This window comes from Caretta caretta, chromosome 5, assembly GCF_965140235.1.
Source record: "Caretta caretta isolate rCarCar2 chromosome 5, rCarCar1.hap1, whole genome shotgun sequence".
Classification (NCBI taxonomy): domain Eukaryota; kingdom Metazoa; phylum Chordata; order Testudines; family Cheloniidae; genus Caretta; species Caretta caretta.
This window is the reverse complement of record NC_134210.1, coordinates 62,758,387-62,779,180: the sequence shown is the minus strand read 5'-3', so window position 1 is coordinate 62,779,180 and position 20,794 is coordinate 62,758,387. Positions and strand designations below refer to the sequence as shown.

Here is a 20,794-nt window from a genome sequence, read left to right as displayed (position 1 = left end):
ACTTGAAAATAAAGCAACTATTCTGCAACCAAAATTAACTCCCCAGTATTTCAAAGTCTAGCACAGAGGTGAGCAAACTATGGCCTGTGGGACTGTCCTACCTGGCGGTTAAGCTCCCGGCTGGGGAGGCTAGCCCCTGGCTCCTCCCTTGCTGTCCCCCCTCCCCTGCAGCCTCTGCTCGCTGTGCCGCCGGTGCTCTGGGCTGCCGGGCAGCGCCACTGCGAGAGCCGCCGGCCTGCCCCGGTGCTCTAGACTGTGCAGCAGCGTGGCTGGCTCCAGCCGGGCGGCATGGCTGCCAGTCCTGGTGCTCTGAGCAGCATGGTAAGGGGACAGGGAGTGGGGGGAGAGGTGGTGGATAAGCAGCAGAGGATCCCGGGGGGCAGTCAGGGGACAGGGGGTGGGTGGATAGGTGTGGGAGTCCCGGGGGGCCTGTCAGGGGGCGGGTGTGTAAAGCGCTCAGGGCAGTCAGGGGACGGGGGGGTTGGATGGGGGTGGGGTTGGTCAGGGGACAAGGAGCAGGGGGGGTTGGATGGTCGAGGGTTCTGAGGGGGGAAGTCAGGGGGCGGGAAGTGGGAGGGGGCAGAGGCCAGGCTGTTTGGGGAGGCACAGCCTTCCCTACCCGGCCCTCCATACAGTTTCAGAACGCCAATGTGGCCCTGAGGCCAAAGCATGTTCTAGCTGTGAACCAAAAAAAAATACATCCGACTGGACTGAATTTATTTATTTATTGAACAACAATGTAGTTGGCTTTGTACAAAAAGAAAGACACCACCCTTGCCTCAGGGATTTTCTAAAGGCACAGTCCTAAAGGTTGCTGAGTTCTACAAAAACAAACAAACAAAAAAGAAAATCAAAAGCACTATTGATCAACAAACAGTGTTTACTCAGTAGCTATTCCAAAAGGCTTCTGCATAGCTCAGAGACAAATGCACAGAGCTCAGCACTGTGAGCAAACTCTTGTGGCTGAGTGGAGCGTAATGTGAGGTATTACATGGCCACAATATAAGGTGCAATCTAGGGAATGCAAATGATGTGAATAGTGGGCATTTAAAAGAGTTTTCCAGGCACTCCTACTGCCAGACAGCAGTAGTGGCAGCCATGGAACCAGTCACTGCCACAGAAATGCTTCCAAAGCTTGTCTCTCAGGTACAGTAGATCAGTTATAATTTATTAATATTTAAGAGATGCAGTTTTCGATGCACTGATCAGTCTGGCAGTCCCATATTTAGAACAGAAATGATCAGCATGGCAGCTGTCGTCAATGGGAATTTTGCTTAAGTGTCAAGCCCGAGAAAGCCTAGAAATTCAAAAGTTAAGGCTAATCCTCCGTCCATAACTCATCCCACAATGTGTTTGAGGGGAAAAAAAGCCCAATTCCAAATTAAAACTCTCAAGGGCCCAATCCTACACAGTGCTGAATGCTCACAACTTCCACTGAAATAAGTGGATGTTGAGGGCAGGAAACTCTAAGCTCTTTGCAGGATTAAACCCAGAGATATTCTCTCAGGGCCTACCCACAAGTCCCATTAGTTTTAACATAAGACAAAGAACAGTAAAATAGTAGACGTGAGAACAGGACTCATTCAGACAACGCTGCTATATGAGAGTCACAGGAGTCCCCCAGCTCACGGGACTTCCCCAGCTCGCAAAGGGCAGGTTGAAAGTTGTGCTGCTGTAGCGCTGTGTACTGCTCACACTCCAGTGCCACGCAGCGTGAAGTATAAGCTATGTGCTGACAGAGTGTTCTGGAGTGTTAACTTAAGCCCCGTGGAGAATCAAGACATCATACCCTTTATCATAGCCAATTGCAGATTCCCCATCCTCACAATCTACTACTTCTCCTAATTTCCTCCATGAACACTCATGCCAGTTCAGGACATAAGCCCAGATCCTCCAAAGTCAATAGGCGCCTAACTCACATGGATTTCAATGAAAGATAGGCACCCAAATACCTTTGAGGATCTGGGCCACCGTCTCTATTACTCAGTGGGCACAGCACAGCAGTATGACATGGTTTGGAGTCACTCATTAAATCTTGGGTCTTGAAGGAAGAGGGCCAACCAAGAGCCTTCAAAAAGGGTCCTAGATTTGCTTCCCTGATGATGTCAAGCTTAATGTTGGATTTTTTACCACAATTTGTTTCATGTCACAGTCTCCAATATTATCTAAACATACAGTGGTATTTTGTTCCAGTTTCTTAGCTAAACAGTTATCTCACATCTGTGAGATATTTTGGTCTCTTAAAAAAATCCTTGATTTTGGATTTGTCTAAGAGACATACAATTTCTATACTAGAGGAATCTAAAAAGGTAGAAATACGCTTATTGTGAAGCTTTTTAAAATGAAACTAAGTTGTTTTCATCTATCATGAACCTTACACAGCATTTTGTCTTTGATAGAAGTTGTTTTATATTTCTTAAACTGCCAAAGGCAAAACGTGGGGAAAGCTGCTTTTTTAGAGAACAGAGGAAATCACTGACCAAGAACAATAAGTAAGGTACACGGTGGCAGGGCTAGGTTCTATGCAGGTGTTAAGAAATTTAATAGAAGGCCTAAGTTACATATGTAACCCACTCTGGGACTTCAAAGTTAATTTTACAAGGTTCTTGTGAAATCAAAAACGCATGAACATGAACATACACATGCTCTTCCAAGTCTATAGCTACAGTCCTTCAATTGGCTTAAACACCTAAATATCCAAACAGAACCATATATAAAGACAAACACAAAACCAATGTAAACATGGCAGCCCAAATTTCATAAAAATAAACAATCAGATGTCAGGAAGGTTTTCATTAAATGAACTGCATAATTCAACAAGAACGATGTTCAATAAAGTACTGCAGCAATTATGCATCTGTTCAGATGAAAAAATATCTAGTTTGATTTTAAATGTGTTATTTCAAAGCATGGAGTAATACCGCACTCTTTCATCTGATCTCAATGATCTCAGTGATCCCAGCTTTACTTAAGATTCTCCAATATCCATTTTGTTAATGTAACTAAATTTCTGTCCAGCCATTTTATATTCTTCTCAATATTCTCCACTGCAATCTGGGGTGCTCTCAGCTGTGACACTTTCTCCTTTACAGATTCAAAAAACAACTTCACCTATAAAAGATATCAATTAAAAAGGTTACGATCGGATCTGAAGAAAATACTGACGTTGCTGACAGTTTTTACTTATGAAAAAGCTCACTATTACCATTTGTGACACCTGTAAGTGTGACAGCCCCCGGCTTGGCCAACAAACTAGGGACTGAATGGGCAACCTCCAGGGCTACAAGCCTGAGCTGCAACCACTTGGACTAAAGAATCAAGGCTTCCTAGCTAGGGCTGTAACAAATATATATCTTCTGTGGATCTGGCACACAGGAGAACCTGTAACATACACTAACCAGTGGCTTACATAGGCACGCTACTTACAGAAAACTAAGTGATAAATCCCGGTCCCAAGAGTGTACTGCCTAAAAAAGAGCTCTAACATGATTCAGTGTATAGTGTTACTACCCTGGACCATAACCTCAATTTACATTGTGTTTTCTCTGAGACTACACTTAACTTATTATTAACAAGCACTACCATAATAAGCGTTGTTAAGGACCAATGGAGAATGGGTCCCCATTGTGCTAGGCACTGCACAAACAGAGTAGCAGACAGTCCATGCCCCGAAAAGCTTAAAATCTAAATAGACAAGACAGACACAGGGCAGAGAGAGGGTTAGAACACACAAGCAGAGCAAACAATGTGGTGGCAGCAAACTTTATGTTAGTGACATGATATTTTGGGGGGTGGATTTAGGTAAGAGGGGATAAGCTAAATGGAAAGAAAAGGGAAGGGAAGTGAGGACAGGGCAGGAGACAAGAGGGTAAAACGGGCAGGTGTGGAGTGAAGCTGAGGTGAAGAAGGAGGGAAAGGGTTGGAGCAAACAGCCAATCAGTACAGGAGCAGAGGAAATGCAATAAAAGGTGTAGAAAGGTCTCTGAATGTCCCAAGGTTCCTGCTCTGGCTACGTCTGTAGCTGGTCCTACTGGCTAGAGTCTCTGGCTGGTTCTTCTCTGCAGTGTTTGCCAAAGGCCATATTTTGGAGGGATGGGGAGTAGGAAAAGAGGCACCTCCTGGGGCCTAGTGCCGAGTGTGGTGCCGGAGATCACGCCAAAAGCCATGCCTCAGTACAGAACATAAAGAGCCACATTACACTTCTTTCAGAGGAACAGCCGTGTTAGTCTGTATTCGCAAAAAGAAAAGGAGTACTTGTGGCACCTTAGAGACTAACCAATTTATTTGAGCATGAGCTTTCGTGAGCTACAGCTCACTTCATCAGATGCATACCGTGGAAACTGCAGCAGACTTTATATATACACAGAGAATATGAAACAATACCTCCTCCCACCCCACTGTCCTGCTGGTAACAGCTTATCTAAAGTGATCAACAGGTGGGCCATTTCCAGCACAAATCCAGGTTTTCTCACCCTCCACCCCCCCACACAAATTCACTCTCCTGCTGGTGCTAGCCCATCCAAAGTGACAACTCTTTACATAATCAAGTCGGGCTATTTCCTGCATAAATCCAGGTTTTCTCACATCCCCCCCACCCCCATACACACACAAACTCACTCTCCTGCTGGTAATAGCTCATCCAAACTGACCACTCTCCAAGTTTAAATCCAAGTTAAACCAGAACATCTGGGGGGGGGGGGGGGTAGGAAAAAACAAGAGGAAACAGGCTACCTTGCATAATGACTTAGCCACTCCCAGTCTCTATTTAAGCCTAAATTAATAGTATCCAATTTGCAAATGAATTCCAATTCAGCAGTTTCTCGCTGGAGTCTGGATTTGAAGTTTTTTTGTTTTAAGATAGCGACCTTCATGTCTGTGATTGCGTGACCAGAGAGATTGAAGTGTTCTCCGACTGGTTTATGAATGTTATAATTCTTGACATCTGATTTGTGTCCATTTATTCTTTTACGTAGAGACTATCCAGTTTGACCAATGTACATGGCAGAGGGGCATTGCTGGCACATGATAGCATATATCACATTGGTGGATGTGCAGGTGAACGAGCCTCTGATAGTGTGGCTGATGTTATTAGGCCCTGTGATGGTGTCCCCTGAATAGATATGTGGGCACAATTGGCAACGGGCTTTGTTGCAAGGATAAGTTCCTGGGTTAGTGGTTCTGTTGTGTGGTATGTGGTTGTTGGTGAGTATTTGCTTCAGGTTGAACATTTCACATGATGGAAATCCACATTCAGGACCCAACACTGTTCCCATTGATTTCAAAGGTGCAGGATCAGGCCAAAATGAATGTGGGATGTCTAGCTCTAGACAAATTCTAAAACTATTTGCATGGTGTCGGAGATTATTCCTTTAGGGCTTAATCTTGTGAAGTGCCAAGTACCTGCAATTCCCACTGACTCGCAAAACAAAACCTAACTCTCAGAGATTGTTTTAGAGGACATGGTATAGGGGCAGGTCCTGGATTGGAATAGAATTTTATATAGTTGAACAGTAACATTTACATATTGCCCATGAAACATACTGTAGACTGGTGGGGTGACTGAGCAGAAATAAAGCAGATCTGATCAGCAGATGTAAATGGCATAATTTAAAAAATGATTTCAGTAAGCAAAACTTTACTCAACCTGGGGTTCACTTAATACTTGGGCACACAGTCTTCTCTTCCCACAGGCCCTTCTTATAGCTCTTCCCTCAGCATCCACAGGGAAGCTAGATCTAGCCCCTTATTGCTCTTGGGACCAATAAAGTACCCTGCCTCTGTCACAAATACCTTGTGAGGCTTTACACTAAGTAGAGCGTGCTGACACATAGTAAAAATCCAAAAACTCAAAATGCAGCACGAAGGACAATGATTTAAGTAGCAATGAGAATGCAGATGACTCCTGCTTTACTTCTGTCCTCAGACTAACCTCTTCCAGCTCTTGTTTTGAAGAAAACTGCGCTGTCACTCCAATTATAATTGTTCTGATTGAGAAGGACCCCAGAGGAAATCTGAGGAAAAGAGGAGAAAATTACAGACCTTATAAATGTATCTCCATGTAAAATGTTAGTAGCAATAAATGTGATCTATTGCAATACACATTAATATCAGTTCAGGCTAGTGGCCTGTAAATATTACTCTTCATTGCCACACAAGAGACAGGTTCAATTTCTATTCTTGGTCTCTTGTGCCTTGGGCTATCAAGGGCTGGAAGTGCTGAGTGCTTAGTCCCTGTGGGACGATGTGCCTATTATTTCCTATCTTTCCTGTAAAACCCCATTTCTGTGCTTCTGCTGTTAGGAGCTTTCCACAGTCTTCTCTCCAGGCCTTGGAGTGTTAGCAGTACTGCTCTGCAGCTATTGCCTTAGCATCAGGGCTAGTCAAAAAGTTGCTGTGCCCCTACTTCCCATTCATCAGTGGAGAGGGCTGGCAAGTGGACTCTCACAGTCACACATCCAGAGCCCCCTCCCCATGCTCAACCTCAACCCAACCCCACTTGCACACTGGAATACAGGAACCACTTACACAGCTATGCATGGAGTGTCTGGACTAGAGATGTGTGAATAACTGACATTTTGGTTTGCTGACAATTCAAATATATTTTTAAAAATTTGTTTTGGGTCAAACCAATTTTTTTTTAAACTTTTGGTGAATCAAAAAGTTGAAAAGAATTATTTGAGTTGAATTGGACTCAAAACAAAATTGGACTCAAAACAAAATACTTTGTTTCGATTGAGAGACTTTTGGTGACATTTAAAAAAAAAATAAATAAATTAAAGGACATTTCCGAACAAAAAGTTGTTTCAAACCAAAATATCCAAACATTTTGTTTCACAAATCTCAAAACAAGAAGTTTCATTTTTTTTCTAAAATTTTTTGTTTGTTTGGGATTTTTTCTGCTTCAAAACAATTCTGCAAAACTAACAAGAATTCGAAGTTTTGGGGTTGCCAAATCTGCATTTTTCACCCAAAAAAAGTTTTGTCCAAAAAATTTCTCCCAGCTCAAGGCTGAACCCAATGCAGTCACTGGCATATTCTAATGACACCACCTCTGAAGAGGTTCTTGTTTATTCATGGTTCTCCAGCCAGTGGGGAGAAGAGGCAGGCAGGACTGCCCCTAAATACCTGCTCTCTGGCTGACAGTGTGCACTCACTGCCTCAATAGCATTTTTTATTGTTCCCTCATACTTTCGGGAATAGTCTCTCTACAATGCAGGATTAAAACACAACTTTTCATCTCATGGGTCCCTGAGTTTACTATAGGTCTTCTCTACCCAGGATCAGTGATCCTGAGATTGAAAACTCATTAAGAAGAGTTACAGATGGTTGCTCATCTTTATTATAGAATTTTTCAAAATCAGGAAAAAAATTCAGAAGTTTAGAAATTTAATATAAAAAAGTTCAGAAATTTAATATAACAGAGATAGTCAGCATTTATATAGCACTTTCCATTCAGCAATCTCAAAGCACTGTGCAAAGGTGGTTAAGTATTAGCCTCTTTTTTCAAAGGAGAAACTGAGTCACAGGGCAGCGAAGTTCCTTGCCCAATGTAACACACTGAGTCAGCAGCAGAGCTGAGACTAGAATCTATCACTCTTGACTCTCAGTCCTATGGCCTAAACAGGCAGTTTCCAATAAAAACAGATCAGTTTTTGTCAGTTACAAATACTAACTTTTCTAGCAGTTTGCTCCAATTTTTCTTTACAAACTTCCATGCAAGATGTTGTCCAGCTGGATTTGTGCTGACACTATAGATAACTGATGACAGGTCTTGAGTCTTGATTATATGTCCCTCCATTGCAAGCTCCAGCAATCTAAAGCATCAAAAAACATCCCCAGGAAACCAAGAAAAGGCTAGGTTATATATTTATATATGGATACATGCTAGCAAGTTTTGAAAGATCAGGCCTTTAATGCAATCTCAGCCAGGATTAAAAAAAAAAAAAAGTATTTCTTGGTGACTTGCACTTACAGGAAATTGTTTTGTGTAACTTCTCTTTTCCGTTTTATCTCAAGCATTATGAAATGCTTCAGGTGTGCATAGCTACTGGCTCCCTACAACCTGACACCAGCTTTGAACACTTACTCCCTTGGACCAGTGGCTCAGAATAATAGGCCAGATGAAGATTGATTCCTCCTGTTCATTCTCTTAACTGTCATATTATCATGATGGAGATCAGGTATACAAGGAGGTAAAAAAGACATATATCCAGTTTGTGACTTTTCATAAGGGATTCATTTAAGGACAAATGGCTGCTATTATCTTCCTAAGAGATTTAGCGTATCATGAGTCCTCTATTGTTGTTTGCAGTGGTGTTGTAGCCATGTTGGTCCCAGGATATTAGAGAGATAAGGTGGGCAAGGTAATATCTTTTAGTGAACCAACACTTTCACTGACAGAAGTTGATTCAATAAAAATATTACCTCACTCACTTTTCCTCTCTGATTCCTCTATGTCATGCTCAGAAATCAAGGTATATACATAAAAAACAAGTAAAAATGTGTGTCCAGCAGTTACAACTTTCATATGAGTAGCCTTTGACTAGCTCATTTTGAGATTCATGAGCACCAATTTAACTATACATTGAAAGAAGAGTATATGAATAAACAAACAGTCACCCCTATATTACAGTTCCTACCTTGTTAGTTTTGCATCATCTTTACAGCTTGCCAAAGCTGAACAGATCTTTCTCTGTTCAGCACCAGACATGGACACTTTATATCTCTCCAAAAGAAAATTCCAGCCATCAGCTGTTTTAGATCCAACAGAATATATAGTCTCCAGGACATCAGAAGGAATATTACTAAATAATCAAGAATATAAGAAATACAGTTTTATTCAGATTTGTGAAGTAGGGTTTTTAATGACAGAAAAAGCAGGCCCGGATCTTACAATGGACTATACTAACACAGACCTTTCTCCTCCATGGATTCCACTTGAAATCAATGGAATTTTGCATGGATCTGCACTTGTAGATCCCAATGCAGGATCAGGGCCAGAGTGGGTCAATTTTTTCAAAGCAGGGACTATACTTTCCTTTATGTTTCTACAGCAATTTGCACATCGTGAGTGGTAATAATAATCGTGAGTGAGATAATAAATAAAATACTACTACTACTATTAACAATGAAGTAGGAAGAAAATATCAAACAGCTAAAGAGTCCTTAGCCAGAAAGGGATTTTATGCTACTGTAATATAATGCCCCTGGCTGAGTTGTCAACAATGGGGAACTGAGCCCAGAACCTCTGGATCTAAAACTGTGAGCTACTGCCTGAGCTAAGAAACTGGTCTGTTAGCTCCAAGGCTGTACAGACTCCTAGACCTGTGTGTATGGTCCCGTCAGTCAACAGGGACAGACAGGCATAATGAGTAAGCGTGCGTTACATAACAATATGATGTATATAACACCTTTACTCTAGAACATAAGATTTTCTGTTATGGTTTCATTTCAGGAAACAAGAGTTTCCTATTTAGTTTACAATAAATTGCTTTTTTTCCAGATCTTATGTTGGAGAACAACCCAAAAGTATGGTAAAAGAAACCTAAGCAAAAAAGAACATTAGGAAGAATACAAATTATTTACGTTAAATTTCCACCCGATCCCATCCACTTGCTGAAAAGCTCATTTGCCTTCTGGACACAGGGAGGATATTGCAGGTCGCATGCAAGCTCGAGAAGAGCAGAACGTAGCATTCTATCAGAGATGGAGCCCTCATCACTCCAGGTCTGCCTGTCAATCACCAGCTTAAAATGCTGCAGGATGTACCGCTGCAGAGAGAATATGGCACAGTTCATTGACAAACAATGAAATCTGCCATCCTGAGCATATTCCAAAGTTCTAGTAAAAGCAGTAAACTCTGCATTAAGAGCAGTGTTTACATATTTCATAAGTCTATCAAAATATACATAGTTATATTAACAGGTAACAGCTGTTCTAGTTACAAAGGTGGTGATATCCATCTTTCAACTCTTCAGTGTCACCAAGAAGTATCATCAAAACAAATACAGATTAAAGTTAATAAACAAATACATGAATAAAACTACATGGTTAAATTCTTAACAGTGAACCTTGAGACTTTCTGTGACATCGGAAATATTTCTTCTCTCCATCATGTGATAGATCGCTGCCAGGTAATCCAGGCCTTGCAGAAGTACTATGTTACTGGATTCATGTTGGAGATATTGCATCAGATCAAGAGCTCTATCCAGTGATAGCCTTCCTGCACTGAGAAAGAGGTTGTTTGGAATAAGTTAATGTCTTTCTAATGATATACTAAGGGAAGGAAAGGGGTGGCAATGTTATTAGTAGTATTTGTTGCCTAAAGAGCAACAGATGTACAGAGTGCTTTACAAAGCACACACAGGTGTATTCCTGCCACAAGGATCTTAGAATCTAAGGGCTACATTGAGCTCATTTCAACTGTATGTGGTGGATCCTTGTCCAGGAACTGTTTACCTGGACGGAGCCAGGCATGGCAGGAGAGAGAACAAGTAATGTTTGGACCTGGGAGAGGAGGGCACTGCCCTTCCAGCTGACTGGAAGAGTGGAGAATATCTATACCCGTGCAACAGCTGAAACCCTCTTTCACATGGGTTGGGCTGGCAGCACTCACCCTCCCACCAGTGGGATCTGAAAAGGACAGGGTTTCCTCATGACCCACTGTGGGGATTATGCTAGTTGCCCTATTTCCTTGGGGGGCTGGGAAAGAATTTTTCCCTCACTGCCAGAATGGCCAGGGTGGGAAGGGAGTGGGCAGCGTTTTCTTTCCCCACGGTGGGTCTGGGACCCGGTGGGGTGGGGCAGGGGGTTAGGTTATGATGTTGCAACATAGTACGTAAAACTTGTGGCAGACATCCAGTGCACGTACTTGTTATGGAAGGATACGGTCCTTGGATAAAGTGGATTGGAAAAGGATTTAAAAGAAAGCATCCCTTAAGGGAGCCAAGGAAGGGGAATTTGCAGCTCCTATGTCTTGTATGGTGAGGAGCCAACCACCCTCCTTTTTTAGCCCCCTTAATCCTCATACGAGGGGAACATGTCAGGATCCCAGCAGCAAGATAGCTGGGACCAGGTTGGGAATTACGTGGGAGTGATTAAAGAAAGAACGATGACCTGCACTGTACAATGTATTGCCAGGTACTCCCAGACATTTTAAGTGAATAAAGTTGCGGCCTCATTTAACTACATCCATTGCCCCTTGCCTTTCTTCCAGCATGGTATGACTAATGCTTATGCAAGGGCATGAAGAACGAATGTGCCAGAAGCCTCCCTCAGCTTGCACATCCCGCCATTCTTTGCTGCAATCCCCGTGGGCAGAGGAGCATGGGACTACTCCTTCAGGGCACCTACTGGGATGCAAATCACTTCAGTGCAAGGAGGGAGGAGACAGAACCTCCTACCTCCTTGTACATCGGTTAACAGTGTCCCCATTCCCAATGTTTCTTTCAGGACTCCTTTCCCCATTTTATATCAGCTAAATTAATGTCACCATGCAAGACAGCCAAAGGGAAAGTCCTTTAGAAGGAGGTGGGAGGGAGGGTGGGAGACAGAGAAAGAAATTTACTCATTTGAAAAAGATCTCACTTGAAAAAGAAGACAATAGTGGTGCTCTGTGTGGAGACATCACCAACCTGTAGATGTGTGCTTTGCTAAATATCTAACTATTTTGTGCAATCAAAGGTAAGAGTTCAGCTATATTAATAACAATCAGAGGGTGGGTGATGAAGGAATTTAACTCAAAGAAGACAAATCCATCCCAGAAAAATTCAACTTGCAGGGAGGGAGATTCTTAAAATATCTGGCCCTTGAAGTCATAGGCAAAGTCCTGACAGCTGCAAATTGTGCAAAAGAATTTTTTTTTAAAAAAAGAACAATTACCTGACTAGCTGAAATGCATTGTGGATCAGGTTGGCTCGGTCCTTGTAGCTGAAGATGGTGTGGTTCTGATTCAACAGTTCAATGATTGTGTCCCATCCATTCCCCTCGTAGTGCACAATGTAATAGCCATTCATGTCCACGTTGAATTTTACCCAATTGACATCTTCCACCAGTTCTATGGTATCTGAGAGCAGAAAAAGGTTACTGAAACAGTTAAACATTCTTAGTGACATTTTCTAATGTGACCATAAATACTTCCAGGATATCTAAACTTCAGAAAGGTGATCTGAAATCTATGGAAAGATTGCATGGTATTAATCCTCAAACCCTTTTTATTGGTAAAAATTAATAAGTAACTATCCAGAACATAAACATAGTTGATCCAATTAAATCTTAAAACCAGACATTTTTAGTGTACGGTCATAGGTTATGTTTCTTGTTTCATAAATGTTTTCTACAATTTTTAATGGCAAATTTTAGCCAATTAAGTCTCTATTCTTGGAGACAGATGTAGACCCTTGCATTTCACCATGAATTCAGATTCCTGTACTGCTAGTGAGGTTGTACTGGTTAACAAACTTTCAGGTCCTGAGTGCTTCATTGATAGTATCTCATATGAAAAAATAAAGCAGAAAATAAAAATGTAGCTCCATGTTCATTAGTAAGTGGGATTGGTGGGAAATATTACAGTTGGCTGGTTCTTCAATGCCTTTGATTATTCTAAGTGCCTGTGTCAGAGTGTAGGGTGCAAACAGGTGAGCTTGCACTCTGATCACTCTGATATTAATTATTTCCCTAGAGAAAGCTTAAGGGGTAATTAGTCAATCAGGCTGGCTGGTGGAGCCAATTACTCCAGGAGCCCAGGGTTGATGAGAGGCAGCACAGGAAGGAAGTGCAAGGGTGAGAGGGAGGAACAGGGTTAGCCAAGCTAAGCCACACAGAGGTTCAGAGTCAGGAGACCTCTATTCCCATCAGGCCCTGGTGAGAGGGCTAAAAACTAGGTGAACATTTTAAATAGAATGTTGTATAGGGATTCTTGTGAAAAGTGCCGAGGGAACTTAAAATAAAAGGACACGGTGAAGACAGTTTCCGCGGGCAGAAGGCAGGAGAGGAGCCACGCCTCAGCACAGTGCCAACTTGTAAATACTTCACTTTGAAGATATGCTGCAACATTTAAACTGAGCATATCTCAGTAGCACCTAACCCTCATCTATTTGAAATGTACCAATTGATGTGCCTTTGGTAAAGGTGCAATTAAACCATCATACAAAGTGGTCTGTCCAGATCTCCAGCTCTTTCGCAAAAGCCTGTGGGATGTGGCACATGGGAAAGAAATCTCCAAGAAATCCCCTCATGCATATTTCCCCATATTCTTACATGAGGAGGTGAGATTTATGAAACAGGTCACAGAATCTACCCCTAAGGTGGATTGGCTGGAAGCCAAGTTCACACTCATGGAAACCCTTACACTCTGCAGCAGCTCTGGCCCGCAATTCTGACCACTTTATTGGAGCCACAATATCAAGGACTTCAACTTTCAGTCAGGTGCTGTCCTTAAAGGTGAATTTCCATTGGGGGAGATGGCACCCCAAAAAGATTTACCAGATCATCAAGATATTGTATAATGGGACCTAGAAATTCTCACAAACTGCACTATTGTGGTGGTAATTTCGTATCCTTGGGCACTTGACATTTTAAAGTAACTGTAAGCACATCCATTTTGAAATCCGTTTAGCAGACCAGAAGGTTTGGAAATTTTAAGATCTTCATTGTTGATTTAAAAAATAAAATCTAAAATGATGCCTGTTCTAAAATGGTGGCCACGAAGGAACCCTGCAGTTTTCCCAACTGATCTACCAAAATTTTCAATTAACAAAAATATAGGCAACCATCACAGTGCTCTTCAGTTCCCTCTATTAGTTCTTACACTGTGGGTTCTCTGTGCCCCATTGCCTTCAATGGAAGTTCTGCTTGATTAAAGAACAGAGAATTTAGCCCTTTCATAGATACACAGTAAATAAAGCAATAATTATGACAAGACCTTTTCCGAAGGGAAAAATAAGTTTTAAAATGTCTAAGAGAGGCGACACAGAAAAGCAGAAACAATAACCTTTTAAATCTTCATATTCAAGATTTTCTAGCAATGTGAAAATGCAAGCAACTTCTATTAACAGGGATCCACACTCCTGGAAGGTCCTGTATTTGTAACTATGCTGGGATCAGGGTTTGTTTGTTTTTTTAAATAAGAATTAAGGGACTACAGTATAAGCAGAAGCATTATTAAGAAGGTATGTGTACAACACAGTTCAATCCTTGAGGGGACCATTCAGGAATCTGGGGCAAAAATTGGGGATTGGTCCTGCTTTAAGCAGGGGGTTGGACTAGATGATCTCCTGAGGTCCCTTCCAACCCTGATATTCTATGATTCTATTCTATTCCTTGAAACTAAACACAAAACAGGACATTGACAAGTCAATCTATACCTGAGTGGTTCTTCAGTAAATGTCTTCCAATACTTTTGGAGTGGCTTGTGATGTACGTCAAGGGAACATGCCAGAGGAAGCTAAAAAGGAGAAGAGAACAGTAAAATAACACCACAAAGTCAATAGGTGTTCAAATATGTAAATCAAATTCTACAAGCACAATCAGCATGTGCCTGCACTTGCCCAATTTGCATTGAGGCCCATTGAGGATCATGTTGGAAAATGCCTTTCAAGAAGCGTTCTTGTCTTATTTTAATTCTCTTCTGATTTTGTTCGACAATAATCAATGGAATTCCTTTCTGGAGTGTCCATGTGTTCATTATCTCCGCAATATCAAAGTGTTCATCAACATAATAGCTATGCTGAAAAAAGTGCAAAAGAGAAAGTTATTTACCCAACATTACTTGTCACTTTTCAGATATTATCAAACACTACTCTGAAGTCAAAAAAGATCTTAGTCATTTGTTTTAAAATTACAGGCACATCCACAAAGTATCTTAAGGAAAAAAGACAAATATTTTAGCAGTCTTCAGGCAAATATGTATTTAATTTCAAGATAAATACAGTGAGACTGATTCTCCTCTCTGTTACACAGGTGTACATCAGGAGTGACTCCTTTAATCTAAAACCAGTGTAAGCAAAGCATGAATCAGGTTCATTCATTGCATCCTTATCACGAGGCTCTCTGATGGCCCATTTAAAAGGCTGAACAAATGTCTCTACACAAGAAGCACTTGTACTAGAGATCAACCTGGGAGAGACTGGGTCTCCAATGCTGCCAAGATGACAACTAGTTCTGTAGGCACAACAGAACAGTGCTAGGTCAGGTTGAACACTCTGTTTTTCTAATTATACCTAAGCCTTATGCCTAACAGAGGAACAGCTGTTGGACCATGTTCATCAGTACACTTCAGTTGCGTTGTACCGCAAAGGTGATGCCAAACAGTTGTAAACCTGGATTAATTGGCCAAAGCAGCAGAGTAGCCACAGTGTATCAGTGAATCTGACCTAATACATGTTAAAAACTGAGAGCCACATCGTCCGTCCTTTAGCGCTGGTGGCCCAGAGCCCGCTGCAGGTGCCACTAAATTTCACATGGATCTTGAAGAGGGACACCCCCACTTCTATAACAGGTGCACTGCACTTATGTGGCTGCCCAACGGCATCCCCTGCTCAAAGGCAGATTTGCTCCATCAAGGATGATGTTGGGGACACACTGAGAATGCAAAGTCTACTCTTGATTTCGGCAAAGATGTGCTTCACCCACTCCCAAGAAAAACTGGAGTGAAAGGTACAAACAGCAACTCCCCCATACTCATACCCAATGGTAATGGACTCAGTCAAGATAAATCTTTAAAAAAATACTCCAAATAAAAATGGTGAAAAGTATATTGGAATTTTTTTTTGCATTTGTAATCACCTGAAATGCTATCAGAAACACAAGTAAGGGCACTTTTTTCACATGTGCACACTCACGCACACACACTCTGATCTGATAGTTTCCTTTTAAGTGGTCGATATTTTCTAGCCTGCTTTCACAAGTGATCACAGCCATGTCAGGCTGTATAATGATGTTCTATTACACACACATTCCAAAGCCCTGGCTAAAGTCATTTGATGTGACGATATTTGACAGTGGAACTCAGTGGATCCTTTTAAATTGATTAGAAAGCCTTGTTGGCCTTTTGCAGTCTCAACCTTGTCTTTATTTCTTTGCCACCGTTGTTTTCCTTTTTTCCCCCCGACAAGTTTAAATATCTGCAGTTGTTTATTTAGTCAATATTTTTTTTTGTCACAGAGATTGCCTCATAAAATACACATCCCATTTTTATAAGGGATACAGGTGAAAAGCAGATATACAATCTTACTCCATCCTACTTCAGCACAACCACAGTGTCAGTGAAGTAGATGCTGAAGTATCTGTTCAATAGAGATCTACATTAATGGTTAAATTACAAGGATGCAACTGATTAGTTCTTTCTGCACTAGTCTAATACAGAGAAAGCAGATAGCAATATGTACTCACTGCATTCTTAGCCACCTGACTTTTGCTGTAACAAAATTTACCAGAAGTAAAGTCCTCTTCTGAACATGTCTGTAAAAATACACATTTTCAAAACAGGATTAGCAAGTCATACTGAAAATACCATTTACTATAGTCCTGATTTCTTACTTCAGTGTTAGCAATTGTTATCCAGCAAAAGAAAAATCTCAGCCAGTTACCAACACTTAAAAGTCAGTTATCCCTGAAGAAACATTCTAAAGCCTTTAGTAATACTTTGAGTCAAATTATCAAAACCCTCTGGTGAAATTGCCCCTGAAAAACATGAAATATGCCTCTCAAGAAATTTTCTGGTACAACTGGTCACATCCAGAATTTGCCCTTTGTACAACTGCTGTTTAGATCAGTAAATCACCCTTTAAACTTGGTCCCACTCAAGTATTCACCCAAACCACCAGCAACAGTCCTACCTGTGCAATTTTGATTTCTTTGATCTCTTGCCTAGAACCTTAGACACTATAACTCAGTGTTCAGACTGCCCATTACCAGCTGCCTAGTCCTGATGTTCAGTAGCAGGCTGACTCCAATAGATTTTTATGACTAAAGCTTCTTGATGTGAATAAACTTGACATTGCTCATAAGCATGTCTTTTAAAAAAATGTTTAGAAGACACTGACTTGGTTTTTGGACGTAATCTTTACAGACTTCACATATTTTATAGTAGACCATAACCAGTTTGCTTCCTCTTTTTTCTTTTTTTAAATATGACCTGGGTGTGTTGTACAGCCCCTCAGGGTTCTCCTTAGACCCAGTGTTCTTCTGTTTGTATTGCACATGCTCTTACTTGTTTTCTACTTTCCATTAAGTGACTCATTGCTTGGCTAGTAATACTCAACTCTATTATATCGGAGATGCTGACTTTTCCTGGTTTGTATGAATGTTGTTAGTTAGGTTGCAGAATGGAATATTGGGTAATTTTTTTCTCCTTAAACTTGGTATATCCAATAGCTGATGCTTCTTTGTTGGGTAACCTTGTCTATGGGTCTGACCCCAGCCAAATACTTTGTTTGATGTACTTCCCATTAATGATTAAACTGTGAAAAAGGTGGGCTTTCACTGTGAAATTGAGAGAACAAATAGATCCACGCCATTGTACATGTAACCATGCAAACTGAAGCATTAGGAATAAAAAACTTCATTAAAGTCAACGGAATTATACCAGGGATTGATCTGGCCACTGGGCTAGATCCTTATCTAGTGAATATGGGCATAGCCCCACTGGCTTTGAGGAAGCTATGCTCATTTACGGCAGTTGAAGAACAGGCCCATTATCTTTTTGTCATCGGAAAAAGTGTACAAGATATGACCTTTATTCTCTCAAATGGATTATTATGCTAAGGTTGCTATTTCTTACCTTTGAGACCTAAAGACTGGACTAATGCAATGCTTTGTCTTATGATCATTCCAACAAAGTCACATCATAAACTCAGCTGATGAACAGCCCTGCAATAATTGTTTGTACCTGTTGCTAATTCCTCCACATCTGAAATCATATCTCGCACAATAGTAGTTCCTATTGTATCAAATGACGTATTGAGTTTATTATTGCTCTACTAGTCTTTAGGGCATCATCTCAGCAGAATCTATTTAATGATTTTTTTTGCTCCTAATGTTACAGTTCACATTGTTACATATACAGTGAAATGTGTCTATTTGTTCTCCCAACTGCACACTTACAGCCTAATCCAGCAAGGTGCTGACTTTGACAGTAATTAGTCACAATCAATGTGCCCTTTCATTCTGAAGCTCTCTTCTCTCTGAGTTTCTGCCAATGTGCCTCTCAAATTTTAAATCTGTTTGCATTTTGTAAACATTTTCTCTAAGTCTCTTAAAGATTTAAAAAGCCCATTCATAATGACTGACTTTCTGAACAGCTTCACATTGAGACAGAGTGCAAGAAAGTCACTGGGGTGTGAAATTCACTCCTATGCAGAAAGACAGCATAAGAGCTACACGCCGTGACCTCAAAACAAAGCTTAAATGGGATTTAAACTGCACATAGACCTTGTGCGTGCTATCTGCATGGGGGTAAGTTTCACCCCAGATGCATATGTATAGGAGTGTGCTGTATGTTAGCTAAAATAAAAGAAGGAAACTTACATTAGCCAAGCTGTTCCAGAGATCATTATTCTTTGCATTACTATAACTGTGTTTCTTTAAGTAATGAATTATTCCATTCTGGAACACCTCTTCAGTCAGAAAGTTCCGCAGCATGTGCAGAATGCAAGCCCCCTGCAGATGATTTGACATAGTTGAATCAGCATATAAATTCCAGCTGCCTTGAAACAGCCATAACTATGTTATACAACAATGTAAAATTGTTAACACATGGAGAATTTTGAGAACATAAAAGGTGAAAAGTCAAATAAATGGGCACCAAGATGAAAGGCCACAAGTCATTTCAAGATGATGGCTGCAGACTGTAACTAAATCACGAGCGTGCAATGAAAATAGGAGCTGCAGAAGGCCCCAAACACCACAGAAGCACTGTGGTTCTGATGGGTGGAAGGCCAGCTAAAGAGAAGGTATGCAAGGGGGATGCTGCATCACCCATGTATGGAAGAAATGGACTTGGCACTAGATCCTCTGAACCCAGTGTTTAGGGGAGGTTTGGAGACAGGCGAGGGAAGAGGTGCAAACTTGATCAGTGGATTTGTATTTAGGTGGAACTAGTGACCACAAACCCACATGCAGCAGGTGCATAAGGGACTATGACCCTAATTCTAACCCAGATGCTAAAGTAAGTAGCTACAGATCTGCCCTTGCCCCACCTGTCGGCTCAAAAGGTGGATTTTGTCCTTCCTCAGCTCCCACATAGCTCCCTGCAGAAAATAATTTCTCCTCAGAGTTAAATTTAGTGCTGATCTATGCCCTATTCAACTCTATTGACTTCATTGGGATTGGATGGAGTGTAAATCAGCACAGAATGTGACTCCCAAAGTAATTGATGGACCTAATATCTGACTGGACTTAGTCTCCCTGGCCAATAAAGCGGCACGAGTTGTGACCTCAGATGAAATTATGCATCCTGCCTGAAATAAAACGCTTTTGATCAGTCAAAAGGAGTTTAACTAGAGTAAGAAAAAAAGGAGAAAGACAACCCTGATGAAAGTCTGAGCAATAATCTAAACAGAGATGTCAGTCAGCATAAAAATAAATACACTTGCCAATTCAAAATTATACTTAACAAAATTCTGAAAGAGTGTAACTCTGACAAGCCAGCAAGTCAGAGTCACAGGCCAATTCACTTGTGTGTGAACATCAAAGAAATGCTAAGTGCACCAATTCACTCCAATGTTAATTTGGTTAAAAGGAAATGTGAATGATATTCTCTTCACCTTATCTGGAACTTGTTGAGTGCTACTGCATTTATATATATATATATATATATATATATATATATATATATATATATATATCCCTGTACTAAATTAACCCTAGATCAAAGGTGTGTGTTAATATTAAGATGAGAATTTACTAGATGAAAACTAATGAAGGATTGTTTCAGGCTATCACATGGTATTTACATTATGTCTACCCATCACACAAAATTGGAGCCTTGTAAACGTAAAAGATTGGTAACTTCAAATCATGGGTCTTTGTGTTTGACAGTGGAAATTCACAGACTCTGTTTGCATTTAATCAACAAAGGAAGAGCCCATGCAGTGAATGAATATGCCTGCCAGACTGCCTTCTATGGAAAGACACTATAAGAATGGATTCAGGGGTCGATTCTGTATTTCTGAACTGTTTTGGATTCTAACAGGGTGGAATACTGAACAAGTGGGCAGAGATCTCCAGAATTATTCTGGGTAACCCTGAGGAACTTTTGGAAATCTAGCAGATTACTACAACTCTATTATCATTTTGGATTTACAAACTTTAACTCACCTGTTAATGTATTTTACCTGCTTTAACCGCTCAATAGCTCTAATTTCTTTTTCTTAGCTAATAAACCTTTAGTTAGCTGCCAGTGTTGTTTTTGTGTAAAATCAAGAATATCCATTGACTGGGTAGATGACTGATCCTTTGAGATTGGGAGTAACCTAATGTGAGGTGATTTTTGGTTTTAATAACCTTTCATCACAAAGTCTAGTTTGTCTGGGTGGCAAGATGCACTGGAGTGCCTAAAGGGACCGTTTGTGACTCCATGGTGAGATTAATACAGTAATCCAGGAGTGCACATTTGTTACTGGCTTGGTGAAATCTAATTACAGACTATGCTGCCAGTTTTGGGTGTCAGCCCTGTTTTCTGACAGTCTGACCTGAACCTCACACTCACAGCTGTGAGCTACTTCAGACAGCATGAGAGATTTTGTTCTTTAACATAAAAGAAATCTAACAATGTAACAGGACGTTACAGAATTCA

General features: G+C 40.9%; 1 protein-coding gene across 3 annotated transcripts in view; it reads right to left on the bottom strand.

Moving 5' to 3' along the window:
* Window positions 1-711: 711 nt before the first annotated feature.
* The window catches only part of LOC125636837 (endoplasmic reticulum aminopeptidase 2), a 44,422-nt gene continuing 24,339 nt past the window's right edge, over window positions 712-20,794 (bottom strand). For all 3 annotated transcript variants that reach the window (XM_048850571.2, XM_048850569.2, XM_048850570.2), the window contains exons 9-19: window positions 18,526-18,657; window positions 16,390-16,458; window positions 14,547-14,725; window positions 14,364-14,443; window positions 11,881-12,064; window positions 10,071-10,227; window positions 9,586-9,770; window positions 8,640-8,804; window positions 7,674-7,814; window positions 5,930-6,011; window positions 712-3,111 (exon numbers count right to left, since the gene is read on the bottom strand). In XM_048850571.2, the coding sequence (XP_048706528.2) occupies window positions 2,965-3,111; window positions 5,930-6,011; window positions 7,674-7,814; window positions 8,640-8,804; window positions 9,586-9,770; window positions 10,071-10,227; window positions 11,881-12,064; window positions 14,364-14,443; window positions 14,547-14,725; window positions 16,390-16,458; window positions 18,526-18,657 (1,521 nt within the window). In that variant the 3' untranslated portion in view covers window positions 712-2,964. The remainder of the gene's footprint in view (window positions 3,112-5,929; window positions 6,012-7,673; window positions 7,815-8,639; window positions 8,805-9,585; window positions 9,771-10,070; window positions 10,228-11,880; window positions 12,065-14,363; window positions 14,444-14,546; window positions 14,726-16,389; window positions 16,459-18,525; window positions 18,658-20,794) is intronic.